This window comes from Sus scrofa, chromosome 14, assembly GCF_054392235.1.
Source record: "Sus scrofa isolate SSC_HxYL_T2T_F1_AM1 chromosome 14, Sscrofa_HxYL_maternal_Yorkshire_Landrace_v2.0, whole genome shotgun sequence".
Taxonomy (NCBI): Eukaryota; Metazoa; Chordata; class Mammalia; order Artiodactyla; family Suidae; genus Sus; species Sus scrofa.
In genome coordinates this window covers 52945265-52965705 of record NC_139396.1, presented here as the reverse complement: position 1 = coordinate 52965705, position 20441 = coordinate 52945265, and the positions used below count along the sequence as shown (strand labels likewise).

Sequence of the window (20441 nt, the reverse complement as noted above, 5' to 3'; positions counted from 1 at the left end):
ACAAAGAAGCCTCGTCAAGCCCCTAGACTTGCCGGCCAGGCGGCCACGCCCCAGGCCTGGGTCCCCCCCACTTACTGGCAGGGGTTCCACATAGAGGATTAGGAAGTGGAGTGACATGGACAGGCAGATGGAGCCCACGAGCCAAATGTTCTCCCAAGGTGGCATCCTTAGCAGGGACTGGTTTTCCGACAAACTGCAGAACAAGCAGAGGAAGGTGAAACATGTCCACCAAAGGGCACACGGCATCACTGACAGACCATCTGAAACTACACTTCAATAAGGTGCAGCTCACTTGGCATTGCCCACTGACCTAATTCTACTGACTTGAGTTTCTGAGTGGGAAAGTTGAGGAAGAATGCTCAGATATAGGACAGACTTCCAATTTTAAATCTAGGCTTCATTCAGCACAGCGATCTCATTTCAGTGGGCTCAAAGCTGCTCTCAATTGCCCTTGACACTTAGGCTATTTTGAAACTTCCATTTTTGTCTCTGGCTTAATTAGATGATACTGTTTGTCTCGATGCTAAAGGGCATGTGCTCCTTCCCTGTGGGCACTGGCTCACCGGGTGCTGAACTCCCTATTCTTGGCCCTCGCTATCTCTCACGGGCACGTGGCTAAGCACTCCCACTACTTCCTGGAGGTGATGATGACTTAAGCTCTTAAAACCGGTGCTGCATGTTCTTCCTCTGGGGAGGGCAGAGCTTTCCTGTGATGCTCAATCCACCATGACCCACACACAATCCCTTAGCGCTCCAGCTGTCAGGCTCTTGCCCAGTAGGCTGAGAAGATTCACTGACCTGTTGAGGGCGTTACACATCTCTATGGTGACTAGAACAGACAGCGCCATTGTCATTGGGTAAGGGGATTCAAAGACTGCACAATCCACTCCCTCAAAGTCTGGGTTGTCCTCTTTACACTGTAGGAAATGACTCTGCAACAAAAGCCCAATCACAAGTTCTTTATCAGCCAAGTCCATTTTCAAAGTCCACATACCAATTCCACACCAGACCCACACCAGATCTCACCCAGAGAAGCCCTGCTCTTTCAGAATAACCTTAGATGCAACTGCTTATTATTCAAGTCTTAAGATTATTTGATAAACATCCAAACTACAGAAAGCTCAGGGACAACCCTGTTTGTGAAGGCCTACAGTGCTTTGCATCTCAAGTACAGAAAGAAAGGTGGCCACATACCAGCTGGTAGAAGGTCACTCTTGGACCACCATCGGCAGCAATGAACCACCACGCAGCAGCACCCACAGTAGCAGCACCAACGTAACCTGGAAACAAATCATGACATTGACACACTTGGGGTTTATAGCCTGCAGCATCCCTGCAGGAGCTGCCTTGGGGCCAACCCCCAGGCCAGAGATCAAAAACATGTCTGTTGACAGTAACAGCCTTGCTGCCACTGGCACCTGCTCACTTGCAATCAATCAGCCAAAGCTGCTAGACTGAGGGTTTCCACAATGAGAGGGTGTCTGTAGAACAGAAGGTCTAGGCGGCTTTTCTTCCAGAATTTGTGAGGGAAAGAAAGTACCTACTAAAATTGGTGAGACTGTTACACTAGCCATGCCAATGCATTAAGGCTGTAGGTATGTGAAATCACCCAACAAAGAGAAATACAAAAAGACAAGGCTCAGCATACAGGCGTGTGTAGCATGCCATCACTTGTGAAAATAAATACAGGAGATACATCTATTTGCTGGAGTATCCCAGGAAGGGCACATAAGAAACAACATGGGAGGGGAAATGACTGGCTGAGAGCCTGCCTGCTTTATGCCACAATGTGCTCTTTGAATGTTAAATCATGTGACTGTATTACAACAAAACAGTTCCCACCATGGGTCAGTGGTTAACGAAACTGACTAGCAACCATGAGGTTGTGGGTTCGATCCCTGGCCTTACTCAGTAGGTTAAGGATCCCATGTTGCTGTGACTGTGGTGTAGGCCGGCAGCTGTAGTTCCGATTTGACCCCTAGCCTGGGAACCTCCATATGTCATGGGTGCAGCCCTGAAAAGACAAAAGACCAAAAAAAAAAAAAAGGCTTCCTGTGGGACCCTAGGGGAGTCATTCAACCTCTCTGGGCCTCACTTTCCTAACCTATGCAAGGAGGAGGAGGAGAGAAGCAGCACCTGGGCCAGGAGGCTGTGGGATGACACCTAGGAGAACTGAGCCGTGGCCAGGGCTCCTTCTGTGTGTTTCCCAGCCATGCTGACGAGTGCACAGATCCCTTCTCTCACTTAGGCAAAGGAGGCCTTCGTTTAGCATCTTGGTCATATAAGGCCTGAGTCATGCCTGTATTTCTTTTGCCTAGAGGCCCAAAGAAGAGCAAGGATGCTAAAATAATAATGTATATTGTCAACTGGGTCTACACACCTCATTAAACTGCAAGGGGGCAGCCTCCATATTCTGCTGCCCAAATATGGGGATTAGACGGAAAATGAGCTCTTAAAGGGTTGACTTTACCAAATTTGGACTTAATTTTGTTGATAAAAATTAGCAATATAAAAACTGTACTCACAGCCAATAGCCAGGTAGCGGAAAAAGAGCCACCCACTGATCAGTGGTTCCTTTGGGTTCCGGGGTGGTTTGTTCATAATGTCCAGATCAGGAGGATTGAACCCCAGTGCAGTGGCAGGCAGGCCATCTGTCACCAGATTGACCCAGAGCAGCTGGACAGGAATTAAAGCCTCAGGAAATCCAAGGGCTGCTGTCAGGAAAATACTGTTTCCACCCAAGGAAAAAAAAGGAAAAAACCTCACATTATTTTTGGCCACTATTTAAGTAACATCACCACCCCCTCCTCCCATAAAATAATCAATGGACAGCAATAACTTTTTTCTAGGCAATTATAAAACATTTATTATCCCAATTCTGAATTAAGTTAATTTCAGAAGACCAAGAATTGTATGTCTCCTTATATAGTTAGTTTAAACTCGTTTCTATGTTAAAGGGCATCCTTTGCACACGGGGCTGGTGCAAACAGTCCTGCTGATGTCGGCAGCACCTCTACCTTCACCAGGGCTGCCTTTGTCTTGCCTGGCCCTCCCTCTCTCCCACTGCACTAAAAGCAAAACTGGAAAACTGGTCATCACAAGCCGAGGAACAGAGTGATCTGTCAAAGGGACCCACCAGACAACTTCTCCCACGTTGGACGAGATGAGGTAGCGAATGAACTGCTTCATGTTGTTGTATATTGCCCGTCCCTCCTCCACAGCAGCCACAATGGTGGAGAAGTTGTCATCAGCCAGGACCATCTCGGAGGCAGTTTTAGCCACCGCGGTGCCAGAGCCCATGGCAATGCCGATCTCAGACTTCTTCAGAGCAGGAGCATCATTCACACCGTCCCCAGTCTGAAAGGGAAACCCACTGTTGGTTTACACACACACATTGCAGAGACGTGCTTGGCCATCCTGAAGCAGGAAAACGAACAGAGCTACTGGGCCTCTGGGCGACAAAATTCTCTGGGAGTTTGCATTTTTATAACTTGCTGTCACAAAACACATTTTACCTGGGTAATGTAAAACTGTGAAATGAACTCACAGGTGACACTTTAATGGAGGTGGAACAAGGAGTTTCTGTTGTGGCTCAGCAGTAACAAACCCAACTAGTATCCATGAGGATGTGGGTTTGATCCTTGGACTCAGTGGGTCAAGGATATGGTGCTGCTGTGAGCTGTGGTGTAGGTCGCAGATGCGGCTTCGATCCCTCACTGCTCTGTCTGTGGTGCAGGCTGGCAGCTGTAGCCCTGATTAGACCCCTAGCCTGGGAACATCCATATGATGTGGGTGTGGCCCTAAAAAGCAGAAAACAAACAAAAAAAAACCCCCTTGTTTTAAATAGCATAGAGTTTCCTAGATAAGTATCAGAAAGCAAATATAACACAATGTTAACAGGTCCAGGTGGAAAATCGTACATGCGGGGAAGAATACAGTAAATACTTCATCAACAGGCAGCTCTTAAAGATAGACACGTGTCACCAGTGCATCTGAATTCATTCACCCAACATTGGTAAAGAATGCAGACTACTTACATCCTCAATCAGTTTTTAGAAAAGTGAAACAGAAACATATGACTTCTAGATCTTAAACCACTCCAGAGTCTTCCATGCATGCAACATAAAGCATGCCAACTACTGATCAACAGAATCCTAGAGAAACAGCACAGATCATGACAAAAATTAAGTTTCAGAGTTCCCTTGTGGCTTATGGGTTAAGGATCTCATGTTGTCACTGCAGCTTGGGTCGCTGCTGTGGTGGGGGTTCAATCCTTGGCCTGGTAACTTATGCAGCCACTGGTGTGGCCAAAAAAGAGAGAAAAAAAACAAAACAAAACCCCCAAATCAACTATAATGGAAAAAATAGAAATCATAAAATAATTTTTTTTTTTTAAATTTCCTATTTGTGGGAGCTATTATTAAATATTTCATGGTCAGAATTAGAATCTGCTGTCTGTGCAGTTTGTTACCTGTACATGACTAAATTCACTCACCATAGCTGTAATCTCATCAAAAGACTGAAGAAATTCTACAATTTTAGACTTGTGGGAAGGTTCAACTCGAGCGAAACAGCGGGCATTCAGGCAGGCTTCTCTCTGGGCTGAAGGATTGAGCTCATCAAACTCCCGACCTGTAAAAGCCTTTGACGTCACATCCTCGTCCTGCCCAAAGATGCCAATGCGACGGCAGATGGCCACAGCGGTACCCTTGTTGTCGCCTGTGATCATAATGACCCGGATGCCTGCCTGCCGGCACAGCTTCACAGAGGAGGCCACTTCGATTCTTGGAGGGTCCAGCATGCCCACACAGCCAACGAAAGTCAGATTGGTCTACAGCAAAAGAATCACCTTATGTCAAAACAGGAAATTTCGGGTTTTCTCCCTAGAGTGGAGAGCAAAGGTTCTGCATTTTCTTACAACAGAATTCACACTACTGATACAAATCCAATGCAGAACAGTGTTAATTCCAACAAATCAGAAATAAAAAAAAAAAAATCACTATTCTTGTTACCAAATCATTCTTCAGCTTTCATAATGCTAATTATTCTGAAATGAGGGGAAAAAAATATACTGAGGAGAACACTTCTGAACAAAGAACATACTTAGTGGCCCATTGTACTCAAGTCTGTTCCTTGTTCAAGGCTTCAGAAGTCACAACCTAATATAAAAGAATTCCATGAGCAGAAAAGTAGATGGACTCTCTCCACTTGGATAATATGACTTTTAGTAACTAATGAGCGTTTTAAAAGTACCTCAACTTTAAAAACACCTTAATTTACAAGAGAGTTGCAAAACAGGTTTTTAGCCTTGATGATTCTACTTTGAAAGTAAAAGGTCTGTATTCCTATCTATGTTTGAAGCAGCAGCCTAAACTATAAAGGTGATGCATTTGGCCTGCAGAAAAACAAATAACCACACCCCCTTCTTGGCAAAAGCAACTCATCTGACCTTTCACTGAAAGAGTGCGGTTTAAACACAATGAACAGGCAGGCTCTGGGTCAAGAAACTTTTCATTAGCTAACCTCGTATTTAATAAAGTTGGCAGAATCCTCAAGGTTCATTTCTTCTCTTCTCATCGGGTTGTCATGAGTGGCCAGAGCCAGGCATCGCAGTGTGTCGCTGCCACTGCCCCATTCCCGAATGACAGACATGATCTTCTGTTTGACGCCAGGAGTCATGGGGACTTTAGTACTTCCAACTCGAATGTGGGTACACCTGTCAATGACACCTTCGGGAGCACCCTAGAAATGGAGAGATTTAGAGCAACGATTTTATTGGCCCACCAAGGATTCTAATCATGCTAAAAACACCTCAACGTCAATCTGCTGTACTTGCCTTCACAAACATTTTGCTCATCGATGTCCGGCTTGGTTTGTTTGGTGTACAATAAACTGACATTGATTTTCTATCACGTGAAAACTCTAGAGTAAATTCCTTTTTCATCAATTGTTTAATGACCTATAAAGAACATATATGGAACATTATCGAAGGACAATTTCTGTAAATTTCTGACTTGTTAAATATTCTTTAAGTACCTACTATGTGACAGGCACTGGGGATAGAGCAATGGACTACAAACAAAAACAGACAAATTCTCATGCTCTAGTTTGGGAAAGACACTAAAATATGAAAGATCACAAATGCCATGGACAGAAAAAAATTTTAAATAAGGCTGGGAAGAGAAAATTATGTCAAGATTATAATTTTACACAAAAGTACTGACAAAAAGGCAGTATCTGAGCAAAAACATGAAGGAATGTGTGAGCGTAAGCAAAGGGAAGACAAGTGCAGGCTGACGTGACCTGACGTGATCAAGGAAGCCTCCAGGCCAACAAGGCTGGAACAGAGTTTGCCAGAAAGAGGTGAGAGGTGTAATGGCAGGCAAGGGGTGGGAAGGTTGTAGGATTTTGAAAATCACTGTTAGGCATCTGGCCTTAACAAGTGAAACAGGAAGACAATGGAGAGTTTCAAGGTCTGGCAGTTGTGTTAAGAATTAGCTTAAGGGGGCAAGGAACACCACTGAAATATCCTAAGTCGTTTTAGACATCTAGTGGCTACTGTATTAGATGTTAGCACACTGACAGTATTTAAAGCCATGAGACCAGAAGAGTTCAAGGGAGTACCTGCAGACAGAAGAGGCTGAGGACTGAGCCCTGGCGCCTCCTCTCCTCTGGTGGGATATGGAAGACCCAGCCAGGGAGGTGACCCAGGGTGGGGGTGGGGGAGACAGTGAAGTGAAGGACTCTTTCAAGAAGGGAGATTGAAAGGATAAATTAACAGCTCAGGGAAAACGAAAGACTGAGAATTAACCTTTAGATTCAGATTCTATTGGACTGTCTATGTATATAGTCATGTTACCTACAAAATAAAGATATTTTATCCTTTTCAATTTTTATATCTTTGACTTCTTTTTCTGGCCTTACTGCATGAACTAGGGCTGCCAATACAACAATAAACAGAAAGAAATGCTGAGTAGAAATTTTTTGTTTGTCTTTTTGCCTTTTCTAGGGCCGCTCCTGCGGCATATAGAGGTTTCCAGGCTAGGGGTCTAATTGGAGCTGTAGCCGCCGGCCTACACCACAGCCACAGCAATGCCAGATCCGAGCTGAGTCTGCAACCTACACCACTGCTCACGGCAATGCCAGATCCTTAACCCACTGAGCAAGGCAAGGGATCAAACCCGCAACCTAGTCGGATTCATTAACAACTGAGCCATGATGGGAACTCAGAGAGGAGAAATTCTTTTGTTGCCAGTAGGTATGCAAGTATACACACCATCAACTTGAAGATAAGTTTGCTAGTTTTTATCATGAACTGAGTTTAAATTTTATCAGATGCCTTTTCTGCACTGATAAAAATGATCCTACGGTTTTCTGCCTTTATGAAATCACATGGCATTTGACACTGATCCACTGCCCACCCCCCGACTCAGACACATATTTAATAATTGCAGAAATCCCCAAGAACGTCAGCATCCAACATAGGCAGTTACAGGTGGATTGAAGCCATCCTCTAAGGCAGAACTGTCCCAGCCAGCAAAAGGACAATCACTATGAATTCTACATTGTTAGACTGTCTTACTTAGGACGTATTAGTTAAGTACTTAGTTTCCATTAAGCATTTGTACCAATGGCTCTAGAGAGACTGAAAGAATGCTTAAAAATTCTGAGTAAGGTGTGGATCTTGGCACCAGATACCCCCAAGGGGAGAGAAGAACAAAGCCAATTCTTCTGGTATCAGGACTGTGAGGATCGACAGTCCTATCTAAACAACCACCAGGCCTTAAAAGTGGGTCCTGCCCTATTCCTCTCTGAACTATGAGAGGTTCTTGCTTTGGGGGGTGGGGGTGGGGGTGGGGGTGGGGGTGGGGTGGGAGTTGATACAAGTTCACAATTGGGAATTTTCAGTAAGTGAGCACAAGGACAGTCATTTCTGATTCCCTTGCTCAGCTGTTGTGGCAAAGAAACATGACAAAGGAAGCCATGAAGCAAGAGAATGCTTAGACTGCAGACTCTGAAAAGGGGTGGGGGGGTAGTCTTGCCCTTACTTGCAGTGGGCATTATAATTAATGTACCACTTTTAAGCTCTATGTTACTACTCGTTTCCCTTCACTGAGCAGTTACGGGGCTAGAACCAAACAATTCTAACCTCAGTCTCTGTGAAGACGAATCTTCAGGTTGACTCTGGAGGATTTAGTCACACTAATAATAGAGCTGTCAGACAATGTGGCTTTGTGAGGACTGGCCCTCTGCTTAGTAACAACTATAGTGAAACAAAAAGCCTGGACCTGTTTCATGGGAACCATGCAAGTCAGAGCAGGATGCCACAGGGCCTGCCCAAGACCCTCGTGGCCAGGAGATGGCTAGTTGTGGAAATGAATTGGGCTGCGGTGAAAGATCCTGTACCATGCGGTACAAAGCACACAGCCTCCTAATCTGCCCTCCATACCCCGGAAGGATGAAAAGTAAACATATGATTGATAGCTGACCATTCAGCAGAAATGAGCCTTGCTTTTGTTTAACTAGGAGAGGCTATGATTTTGCCTCCCATTTCTCCTTTTCTATCAGGAAACCTTGTTTAAGGAACAAAGAAGTGCTACAGAGAGAAGCCTCAAGTACTGGTAGCCATTTGGAGAAGGGGGCATACAGGTTTGACACTAAAAGACTATGTGTAGCAGAACCCAACTCTGCAGAAATCTAAGCTCCAAGCCTGAGAGGCAGCAGGTAGTGGGAATAGGTCTGAGATCCACTGTAGGATCCCATGACTCTGAATGAAGATGGCATTCATCCCAGTGCAGAGGGGCTGGCAAGTTTCCAGGGTGGTAGTGTGCGGGGGCGGGAATGCACAGACTTTGGGGCCTGACTTTCCTTCTCCTTAGGGGCCTGACTTTCCTCCTCTGCCCCTGCTTGGAGGAGCAGTCCCTTCACTCATTTTCTCTGCTTTTGCAATTCCCACTGCTGAGTTTGCTTAGCTTGATTCTCAGCCTCATGCTTCTTCTCTTCTTTACTTTCCTTCCATGTGTCACCACCTGTCACTCTGAGCTTCACGTACTATAAACACAATGTTTGCAGGCTGCTTAGGTTGCTGCTTCTTTTTTTTCTTTCTTTTTAGGGCTGCTCCCACGGCATATGGAGGTTCCAGGCTAAGGGTCGAATCCGCTGTAGCTGCTGTCCTATGCCACAGCCACAGCCACGCCAGACCCAAGCCATGTCTTCGACCTGCACCACAGAACACAGCAATGCTGGGTCCTTAACCCACTGACCAAGGCCAGGGATGGAACCTGCATTCTCAAGGATACCAGTCTGGTTCATTACTTCTCCATGACGGAACTCCCTTATGCTGCTTCTCATCTAAGCAATCACTCACCATTCTGGTTAGGAGGCTATCACTTAGATCCATTTGGCTGGCCTCACCATGACAGTAAAGGACAATCTGGTCAGCAAAACACTAGGCCTGAGCCTCAGCGGCCAGAATGAGGTCGCTATCAAGGCGCTGCTACCCTCCTTGGGGCCGTGCTGGATCTGTCCTGCAATAGCTTGTCACTAGAGTCTGTGGCCTCACACACCTGGTGCAACTAGACTTAAGTACAATAATCTGCAACATCTGCTGGCAGACTCTGGTCATCTGGTCAACCTCCAGGCCTGGGTCTCCTTAGCAGACTAGTCCACCTGCCTCCCCAAGAAAAAGCCAGGTTTCAGGGCTCTGACAGGAGGGAGAAAACTGGCTAAGGGGCCACACATCTGTGGAGCGTTCTCTCAACTGACAGCACACCTGCACCCTCCACTACTGTCAGCTCAGTGACTGACTTCTGAGTAAGTCGGCCTTGTAGCTGTGGTAATTCCGCTCCAAAGCAACATATCAAAGTTTTCATGTTGTTGACTCAATCTGCTAAATGTTGTGCAGAGAATTCCTAGTTCGATATTATGAAGAATGTTAGTTTGTAACTTCTTTTTCTTGCCACATCCATGTCAGGTTTTGCTATCATGGTTATGCTGGCTTCATCAAATGGTTTCATTTTCTACTTTCTCATCGTCTGTGTAAAACTGGTGTTTCTTAAGCGTTGGCAGAATTGGACCTGGAGAATTTTTTTTGGGGGGGGTGTAGATTTTTAATTATAGATTCAGTTAATTTAATGGACACAGGATCATTCCATTTTTTGTGTCAGCTTAAAAAGCTATGATACTGAAAGGATTTGATTTCTTCCAATGCTGTCAAATTTATTGGTATAAAATTATTAATAACAGCTTTCTGATCTTTACTGTTTCCCTTATACTTAATTTGCTGGTTTTCTACTTTCTTCAGATAGAAGCTTATTGATCGGTTACCAATTTCTAGTTTAATTCAATTGTGGTTGGCAACAGTCTGAATGATTTTAATCCTTTGTAATTAGTTGAGCCCTGCTTCATGGACAAGAAATATGGTCTATTCTAGGGAATGTCACATATGCTTTTGAAAAGCATATTAGAAGTAGCATAACAGAAATAAGGATCAGATTGAGTATATTTATAGTGTTCTTCCATATTCTAATCTTTTCATCTGCTTGTTCTATCAATTAAGATTAAACTCTCCAACACTGTGAATTCATCTATTTTTCCTTTTATTTCCATCAACTTTTGCGTTGTATACTTTAAATGTACTAGTAGGTCCACAGGCATAAGCAAATGGACCATTTAGCACAAGGTCATGGGCAACTTTGACAAGAGGTCTTGATAGACTAGAGAAGGCAAAACCCTGACTGGAGTAGATTCAAGGAAATGGGAAGAGTGAAACAATACAATATATAAACATAGCTCTTCTGAGAAATTCTACTACTGCAAAGGAAAAGAAGCAGGGGCTAAAGTCAAAAGAAAGGTTTCAGATAAAAAACATACGATTACATCTCTAATGAAGGTCTAGCAGAAGGGAGACTGATAAGTGCAGGAGAGGGTTGGGGCTCACTAGACAAGGGGCAGCTGGGTTTTGCTAGGAGCAAAAGTCCATTTCACAGCACCAGGGGGGAAGGTTACATATAGAAATTATCTGTTGATTGACTGCTTTTATTTTTTTGGTCAAACAGCCAGTCATTTAATCTGAGAGTATGGGAAAGGAGACACTGCAAGTTTGAAGAGCTAAGGTAACGTAGTAAGTTGTCTAAGACAGTGAGAGAATGAATGGACTAAGGATAAATGGTATGAGTGATGGCCAGCAGGAATAAAACACCAAGCTCAAATACTGACCGAGTTGCAGGCATTTGCTCGTTCTATTTTAGAAAGACCCTTTAACTCAGTATCAAAGACATTCATCTTCTCTACCAGGCAAGTGAGAGCAGTCTCTGTAGCTTCTCCAACTTTTTCATACACACCCTTTGCCTGTATTAGTTAAAGCACAGGAATTACAAAAGAAGGAAAATAAAAGCAAGTAAATTTTCTTTAATAGACTTTTTCTACAAGGGGACAATCCATCCTTCATCATTATTCTATGGGCCATTTTTATCCCACTCCTGGAGCACATGATCTTATTTGGAACAAATAATTAAATAAACTCAAGGGAGTCCCCTGGTGGTCTAGCAGCCAGGACTCAGCGCTTTCACTGCTGCAGCCCAGGGTTCAATCGCTGGTCTAGAAACTGAGATCCCATGTCAAGCCGCTGCATGGTGTGGCCAAACTAACAAACCCCTCAAAGCACAGGTGGACATTTTATCTTTTTCTAATAATTAGGTCTTTCATTTCCCTTAACTATTAAGAAGCCATTAATCACAGCGTTAATTCAAATGTAGAGAGCTTTCAAATAGTATTTTTTTTTTTTTTAAGAACCACACCCAAGGCATATGGAGGTTCCCAGACTAGGGGTTGAATCAGAGCTGTAGCTGCCGGCCTACACCAGAGGCACAGCAACACCACATCCCAGCCTCATCTGTGACCTACACCACAGCTCATGGCAATGCTGGATCCTTAACCCACTGAGCGAGGCCAGGGATCGAACCTGCGTCCTCATGGATACGAGTTGGGTTCATTACCACAGAGCCATGATGGGAACTCCTCAAATCATATTTGTAATTCCATGTCATTATTTATCATTCTAAAATTTACATGCTGCTTCTTTTGGAGACTGACTCGCTTTTTGATAAAAACCAAAGGATTTATCCATTTATAATTAAAAAAGCGAGAAAAAAGGTTTTCTATTGGTTAAATTTTTTATTGTTATATCATAATCATAACAACCCTCTTTTAAGTCTCAGCCTGTCCTCAAGGATATAATGTTACTCATCTTAAAAAGCAAGATCAATACTCTATACTGTAAGGAAAAAGTATCCTGGGTTTTATTTGTTTATAGCAACCAGGCTACACACAGAAGAGAACATCACATATACCACAACTCTGAGTTAAGTAACTGCAATACTCAGTCAGAGAATATAAGAAAGGCTCCCACAGCTCTCTTTGGGTAGGTCACCCTGGCTGACAGAGATAGGCTCTTGAATGGGAAGGGGAAATAAAATCAGGAACCTGTACTTTCAGAAAGGGAGGAAGGAAGGCTAGATTTTCCTTCCACCCACCACACCCTTGAACCAGGAACAGCCAGGTCTAGTTTCTCATTTATGAGGAGCCTTACCTCATTGTAATCCAAAGCAGAGTCATTACAGAGAGCACAAATTGTTGCCAATTCCACAAGACCATCATATTGATGACACTTTACTGGTTTATCATCTTTATGGCTGTCAACAGAAAAAACTCTTAGAGCACACTGTGGTCACTGCTATTGATTTTTATTTAATTATTCAATATTAATAGGCTACTGTGGACAATATACTGACAAGTATTCAAAAGAAGAGTGATGGCTCTTAGAAATCTGATTCTGGAGATGGTAGCCTAGCAGAATGTATCTATATTAGGTGTCAATCAGTAAAGACCAGAAAGACTTAGTGAAATTCTTCCACCACGGGTATCAATAAAGAACAAGAAGAAATCCTACTTGAAAAGACAAGGGTTTACTCACACTTCTCCAATAGGAGCATATGTTGATCCAGTTATGGTAAACTCATTCAGGGAACAAGTATCACCTTCAACTTTGTCCAGAATGAACATCTACAGGAAGAAAAAAAAAAGGCCTAAGTGTTTAAAAAGTATTTTAAAAAAGTGCTAGGAAAAAATACAACCTTTGCTAAGATAAAAACCCTTTCTTATTTAAGATAGCAAATCATTATCTGTTTTTTTTTCAGCTGTGCCCATGGCATGTGGAAGTTCCTGGGCCAGGGATCAAACCCATGCCACAGCTGTATCCAGAGACACAGCAGTGACAACACCAAATCCTTAATCTGCTGAGCCACCAGGAAACTCCCAAGATATCTTTTTTTGTTTAGTCTTTTTGGGGCTGCACCCACACCAGCATATGGAAGTTCCCAGGCTAGGGGTTGAATCGGAGCTACAGCTACCAGCCTACGCCACAGCCACAGCCACACCAGATCCAAGCCACATCTGTGACCTACGCCATAGCTCACAGCAATGCTGGATCCCTAGCCCACTGAGTAAGGCCAGGGATCGAACCCAGATCCTCACAGATACTAGTTGGGTTACTGCTGAGCCACAATGGTAACTCATTCCCCCCCCTTTTAAAAAATTATTTTTATTTTTTCCATTATAGTTGATTTACCATGTTCTGTCAATTTCTACTGTACAGCAAAGTGACCCAGTCATATGTGTGTATGTGTATATATTCTTTTTCTCACATTATCCTCCATCATGTTCCATCACAAGTGACTAGAAATAGTTCCCTGTGCTATACAGTAGGATCTCATTGCTTATCCACTCCACATGCAAGTATGCATCTATTAACCCCCCCCCCAAGATATCAATTTTAATCAAACTTTCTTTTGGCTGCACATGCAGCATCTTGGGCCAGGGATCAAAGCTGTGCCACAGCTGTGACAACACCAGATCCTTAACACGCTGTGCCACAAGGGAACTTTCAATTTTCTTTTTCCATTTAAAGTTTTATTGTAGTTGATTTACAATGTTGTAATAATTTCTGCTGTATGAGAAAGTAATTTAGTTATAAATGTACACATATCCATTCTTTTTCAGATTCTTTTCCCACATAGACCACAGACTATTGGACAGAACTCCCTGTGCTATAGAGCAGGTCTCCATTAGCCATGTATGCCACAGTGTGTCTATGCCAATCCCAAACCCCCAGTCCATCCCTCCCCAACCATCCTTTGGTAACCATAAGTTTGTTTTCAAAGTCTGTGAGTCTGTTTTTATTCTGCAAATAAGTTCATTTGTATCCTTTTTAAAAAAAGATTCCACTTATAAGTGATATTACATGATTTGTCTTTCACTATGTGACTTAGAATTATAATCTCTAGGTCCATTCATGTTGCTGCAAATGGCATTACTTCATTCTTTTTTTATGGCTGAGTAACATTCCACTGTATATATGTACCACATCTTTATTCATTCCTCTGCTGATGGACATTTAGGCTGCTTCTACATCCTGGCTATTGTAAACAGTGCTGTTATCAACCTTGGGGCACATGCAGCTTTACGGTTTTCTCCGGATAGATGTCCAGGAGTGGGACTGCTGGATCATATAATAGGGAACTCCCAATTTTAATAAAACTTATTAACTGAAGCTCAGCATGACTAATACTGTCCCTTGGTCCAACTAGACGCCATTAAGATCACCTGCCCATCCACCTCAAGTCTGAGAAACAGTATCACTGAGGTGCTGAACAAATAAGCAGGAGCAATGACACCAGACAGAGAGAACCCACGTGAAACCCCAGTTACAAGGACTCTGGGTCAGCCAATTCCAAAGACTCAGCAGCAACTCTTTAGAATGCTCAGTATTCCAAATTTCAAATGTCTGGCTGAAAACATGATACAGGTATTCCCGCCTTAAAGCTAAGAGTAAAAGCCTGGGAAGAATAAACTCACATTTCAGAGCTGCATAAACATTTCTAAAGTAAAATAAGACACATTGCTTCTCTACTCCTTTCTCATTTATTTTCATTATGGTTGAACAGCTTACTTTCTAGGGAGCTGTGCAACTACACATATACAGTAAGGAGCTTGCAGAGAGCTGAATGAGCTGATGTTACCAAGACAATACAGATGGAAGCATGCTTGGGAAAGAACTCTTAATTTTACAGAATAATAAAGCGACAGGAGTTAGTTTCTTAAAGATGAGGCTTCTGTGTTTTCCCCCTTGGTCTGCTTTCCAATTATAATTCAGAAGTCCAGCTTGGAAGACCAAGACTTAGGTTTGTGTTTTCTTCACAAATTTAAACTGTAAACCTTCCCTTAAAGAAAAAAGAAACTAAAACCACTCTGACTCATGGTAAGAAAATCCGTTCATCCTTTTTTTTTAGGGCCACTGGTGCGGCATATGGAAGTTCCCAGGCTAGGGGTTCAATTGTAGCTACAGCTGCCAGATCCAAGTTGTATCTGCAACCTATACCACAGTTCATGGCAATGCCAGATCCTTAACCCACTGACCAAGGCCAGGGACCGAACCCGAAACCTCATGGATACTAGTTGGATTGTTTCCACTGCGCCACAATGGGAACTCCTTTTTTTTTTTTGAAAATTTGTTCATCTTTATTTTGTTTCGCTTTTTAGGGCCACACCTGAAGCATATGGAAGCTCCCAGGCTAGGGGGGTCAAATTGGAGTCAGTATTTTGACTCACAAGATTTGCTTATCATATAGCATATACTTTTAAAGTCCCAAAGCTTCATTTCAAAAGTATACTCAAAACTAAATCAACTTTGGAACTGAACCTAAGTATTAAGACAATACGTTTCTTTTTAAAATAAAAATATATAATGGGATTTAAAATTGCAATGACTCCTGAAAAAAGGTTCTAGTTTAAACACATAACCAGTATGTCAAATGAGGAAAAGATTCATGTCCAAGGTCACATGCAGCAAAATCAACAACCCCTACAATCTTTTTTTCTAACAGATACAACACCTAATAAAGGACGCTTGGCAGTGAGCCCTTTCCAAAGACGTTTGACATTTTACAGAAGGAGAAACAAAAGAACTGGAGAGGTTAACGGATGTGTTGAGGTTAAACAATTATTAAGCGGAAGAGAGAGAACCAGATCGACCAATCTTTCCTATTAGATTATTCAACTTTACCTTTCTATGAAAAGTTATATGACTCTCAGGCATTATCACAACTTCTCAAAGCCTAAGTTTGAGCAGGATTACCATGATTCAAATAGTCATACATGAAACAAATTAACTGCGCTAAGCCTTATCAAAGCAAGTTGGTACTATTATTATTATTTACCATGCTTTAATGATACTGTTTATAAAACAGAAACCCTTTGGGTCTATATCAGACTCCAAAGTATTCTAAGAAATTCAGAATTCTAACTCACACCAATTAAATCTGAATGCACATGGGCATTTTAGACTGTGAGCAAGTGAACCATTTAGACACTGCATGATGAAAGTATCCCTAATTCAAGGGCAGTTATGCAATCCACTGCAAGAAACCTCCTGTAGAATACTGATTAGCATCAGCTTTCTCTTGCCACAGTAGAACGGAACAAAGAGGCAAGCTGTTTCTTCAATAGAACATTTTAAATCAAATCATTTAAGGGAAAATATAAGAACAAAAAAATTTAGTTATGGACTCTGTTTTAGTCTGAAGTTTGATTTGCTGCCACAACTTTGAAAGTAACTTTTTTTTTTTTTTTTCTTAAAGATTACGATTTCACAGACTGCTTTACTTTCATGGATATAAAGAGTCTTCTGAAGAGTGAAGCTTACAGGCTAAGTTTACATAATTTGAAAACCAAACAGGTAACAGGAAATTCCCTTTCTCTTCTCCAATCAGCTTTTAGCTGACAACTAATTTTTAGCAGATTCATCCAACCTTTTTTGGTTCCAGGTAAGGAGAACTTGGATAGCTCAGTTACATCCTGCATCTACTTAAGAAACTCAAGACAAGATAGATGCTCTCTGCTTGAGAGAACACCCCCATCTGCTTTAAACCCGTCTGTTCATCCTAAATTTGGGTTTCAACTACACAAAGAGTTACGGGATGTGTGTGTATCTGAAAATTAATATGAATTTGAATTTGGCACGATAAAGATTCAGAGGGTTCAACTGTATTAAAACAGAAACAATTTCCAATGCTAAAAACAAAAACACAACACCATTATCTAAAACCTGGAGATAAAGCCAAGAAGATGATGGCATGCCCTTTCAATGTCATTCAGAAGCGTTACTTAAAGGCCTATTCAAAGACTGAGTGTTCTAGAAAAATTTATTTATTTTTTGTCTTTTCGCCTTTTCTAGGGCCGCTCCCACGGCATGTGGAGATTCCCAGACTAGGGGTCGAATCTGAGCTGTAGCCAGAGCCACAGCAACGCAGGATCCGAGCGGAATCTGCAAACTACACCACAGCTCACGGCAACGCTGGATCCTTAACCCACTAAGCAAGGCCAGGGATCGAACCTGAAACCTCATGGTTCCTAGTCGGATTCATTAACTATTGCGCCACGACAGGAACTCCTAGTAAAATTTATTTTTAAAACTTAAAAAATTTTTTCATTTAACTTTTTCTTCCATAGCTGCACCAGCAGCATATGGAAGTTCCTGTGCTAGGCGTTGAATTGGAGCTGCAGTGCTGGCCTAGGTCACAGCCACAGAAATACCAGATCTGAGCTGAACCTGCAACCTACACCATAACTTGTGGCAACGCTGGATTCTTAACCCACTGAGCAAGGCCAGGGATTGAACCTGCATCCTCATGGACACTCTCTAAGGTTTTTTTCCCATTGAGCCACAACGAGAATGCCTAGAAAAATTTAACAGTGAAAATAAGATTAAAAAAAAAAATTTTTTTTTTTTTGGTCTTTTTAGGGCTGCACCTGCAGCATATGGAAGTTCCCAGGCTGGGGTCAAATTGGAGTTACAGCTGCCAGTCTAGCCTGGGAACTTCCACAGCCACAGCAAATCAGGATCCAAGCCACGTCTTCAACCTACACCACAGCTCACGGCGGCCACAAATCCTTAACCCACTGAGCAGGGCTAGGGATCAAACCTGTATCCTCATGGATACTGGCTGTGTTCGTTACTGCTAAGCCACAACGGAACTCCAAAAAAGAATTAACATTGTTTCACTGTGCTATTATTAAGGGCTCATGTTTTATGCAGTTGTGGATTTTGTCCTCTAGAAAAGGTAACCTTAATTTTATTGCCCTATAGGATATTAACCAGTTTTTGTAATCTAACATCAATTATATTCTAATATTAAGCACTTCCTTACATGCTCTTATAACAAGTTTTACCAAATTACTGATTATCTCCCATTGAGTTAATGAGGCAAATAGTATCTTTAGTATGTGTCCATTCAGTATTTGTATGAGTTGAGTACCTTCTGGGGAATTACTCTGATTTGCGCAAATTAGTAGCAGTAGTTTTTTAATGTGTATGTATCACTTTTTAATTTTTCCCTTCCAATTTTATTGATCTAATTGACATACAGCAATGTTTGCGTTTAAAATGTACAGCATATAATGATCTGACAAACATCATGAAATGATTAACACAATAAGTTCAATAAACATCTGGTATCTCACACAGATACAAAATAAAAAACTTTTTTTCCCTTGAGATGAGAACTCCTTCATCCTAATGTTTGTTTTTGAAGAATGGTTTCCAGTGCACCGGCTAGTGATTCGACATTTCTATACATCTCAAAATGATCCTAAGTCTGTAGTTGTCATCTGTCAGCATACAAACATAGCACATTATTACCAACTATGTTCCTCACACTGTACATTTCATAGCCGTGCCACACCTGTTTTTTAACTGCAAGTTTGCACCTCAATTTGCCTCATGTATTTCTCAACCACCCGCCCCAAAGTTGTTTAAATAAAACTTAGGGAATTTGAATTACAGAAAGAACTTAATTCAGCGCTCTCATTATCAATTAGAATTTTAGGTAGGCAGGTTAACTATCTGGTTTATAAAACTCCTCCTCTGAAGTTTGTGTTAACATACATACATTCAGAGATACAGAAACAAGGAAATAAAGGAAATCACAGTCACCTAACACATTTACAGACTACTTAGACATTTCCTCAATACAAATGTATCAGCCATGTATTTTATTTTTTGGCTGTGCCCGCAGCATAGGACAGGGATCTAACCCACACCACAGCTGTGACAACGCCAGGTCCTTAACCTGCTGAATCACACAGAAACTCTCTATGTCGGCCATGTAGATAACTTTTATTTCATGAAATAGTTTTAGAAATTAAATGATTAATTCCTCTGAAGTATAAGAAATGATCTTGGGGAGTACCACTGTGGGGCAAGGGGACTGGCGGCATCTTGGGAGAGCTGGGTTGCAGATTCGACCCCTAGCCCGGCACAGTAGGATCTGGCATTGCAGCCACGGCTTAGGTCAAAGCTGCGGCTGAGATTTGATCCCTGGCCTGGGAACTCCATATGCTGCCAAGTGGCAAAAAAAGAAAAAAAAGAAATTATCTTGGACTCAGGCTACACACACAACATACAATTTATTTAAAGCAAATAAAAGGTATTAAATTATAAATAAAAGGCTTTATGATCTAGCCCTCCCACTCCTGGGCATATATCCAGAAAAGATGAAAACTATAATTTGTAAAGATACATGCACCCCAACAATGTAAGGTCTATAATGTCTTGTTTATCACATCACCTAGAATGGTATAATGCCTATAATGAAGAATCAATAAGATGTAACAAATTGTGAGGACATATTTATATAGTTACACTGTTTTTTAACCAATTTATGGATTTTATATTTTACTTATTTTCAGAGGGTGTATTATTTTTGTTATTCTTACCAGTTAATTTATTCCTTTTATTATGCTATATAAAATATTTAATGATAAAAAAAAAAAAAGATACATGCACCCCAGTGTTCACAGCAGCACTATTTATAGTAGTCAAGACATGGAAGGAACCTAAGTATCCCTTGACAGATGAATGGATAAAGGAGATGTGGTAAATATACACAATGGAATATTACTCAGCCATAAAAAGAATGAAATAATGCCATGTGCCACAACATGGATAGACCCAGAGATTGTAACACTAAGTAAGATAAGTCAGAGAAAGACAAATATCATATGGTATCACTTACATGTGGAATCTTATTAAAATGATACATGTGAAGTTATTTACAGAACAGAAATAGATTCACAGATTTTAAAAACAAACTTATGGTTAACAAGCCGGGGGGAGAGGGATAAATCAGGAGTTTGGGATTAACAGATACACAATACTAGATAAAAAACAGATAACAAGAACCTACTGTATAGCACAGGAAACTATATTCAGTATCTTGTAAAACCTATAATGGAAAAGAATCTGAAAAAAATGTGTATTTATGTATAACTGTATACCTAAAACTAACACAACATTGTACACCAACCTTAATAAAATAATAAGTCAA

The 20441-nt window shown here is 41.7% G+C and overlaps 1 protein-coding gene and 1 long non-coding RNA gene across 8 annotated transcripts in view; one reads left to right on the top strand and one right to left on the bottom strand.

Annotated features, from left to right (window-relative positions):
* The window catches only part of ATP2A2 (ATPase sarcoplasmic/endoplasmic reticulum Ca2+ transporting 2), a 70246-nt gene that overhangs the window by 4319 nt on the left and 45486 nt on the right, over positions 1-20441 (bottom strand). For all 7 annotated transcript variants that reach the window (XR_002338285.2, XR_002338286.2, XR_014825685.1 and 4 more), the window contains 11 exon segments: positions 12974-13062; positions 12590-12692; positions 11218-11349; positions 5837-5959; positions 5524-5742; positions 4496-4831; positions 3137-3357; positions 2526-2728; positions 1195-1280; positions 799-932; positions 76-193 (listed from right to left, as the gene is read on the bottom strand). Coding sequence is in view for 4 of the 7 variants with exons in the window: in XM_021072075.2 (XP_020927734.1) it covers positions 76-193; positions 799-932; positions 1195-1280; positions 2526-2728; positions 3137-3357; positions 4496-4831; positions 5524-5742; positions 5837-5959; positions 11218-11349; positions 12590-12692; positions 12974-13062 (1764 nt within the window). In the remaining 3 variants the exon portion in view is untranslated.
* LOC146396561 (uncharacterized) overlaps positions 1-20441 on the top strand; it is a 191751-nt gene that overhangs the window by 153303 nt on the left and 18007 nt on the right. The window lies entirely within an intron of this gene.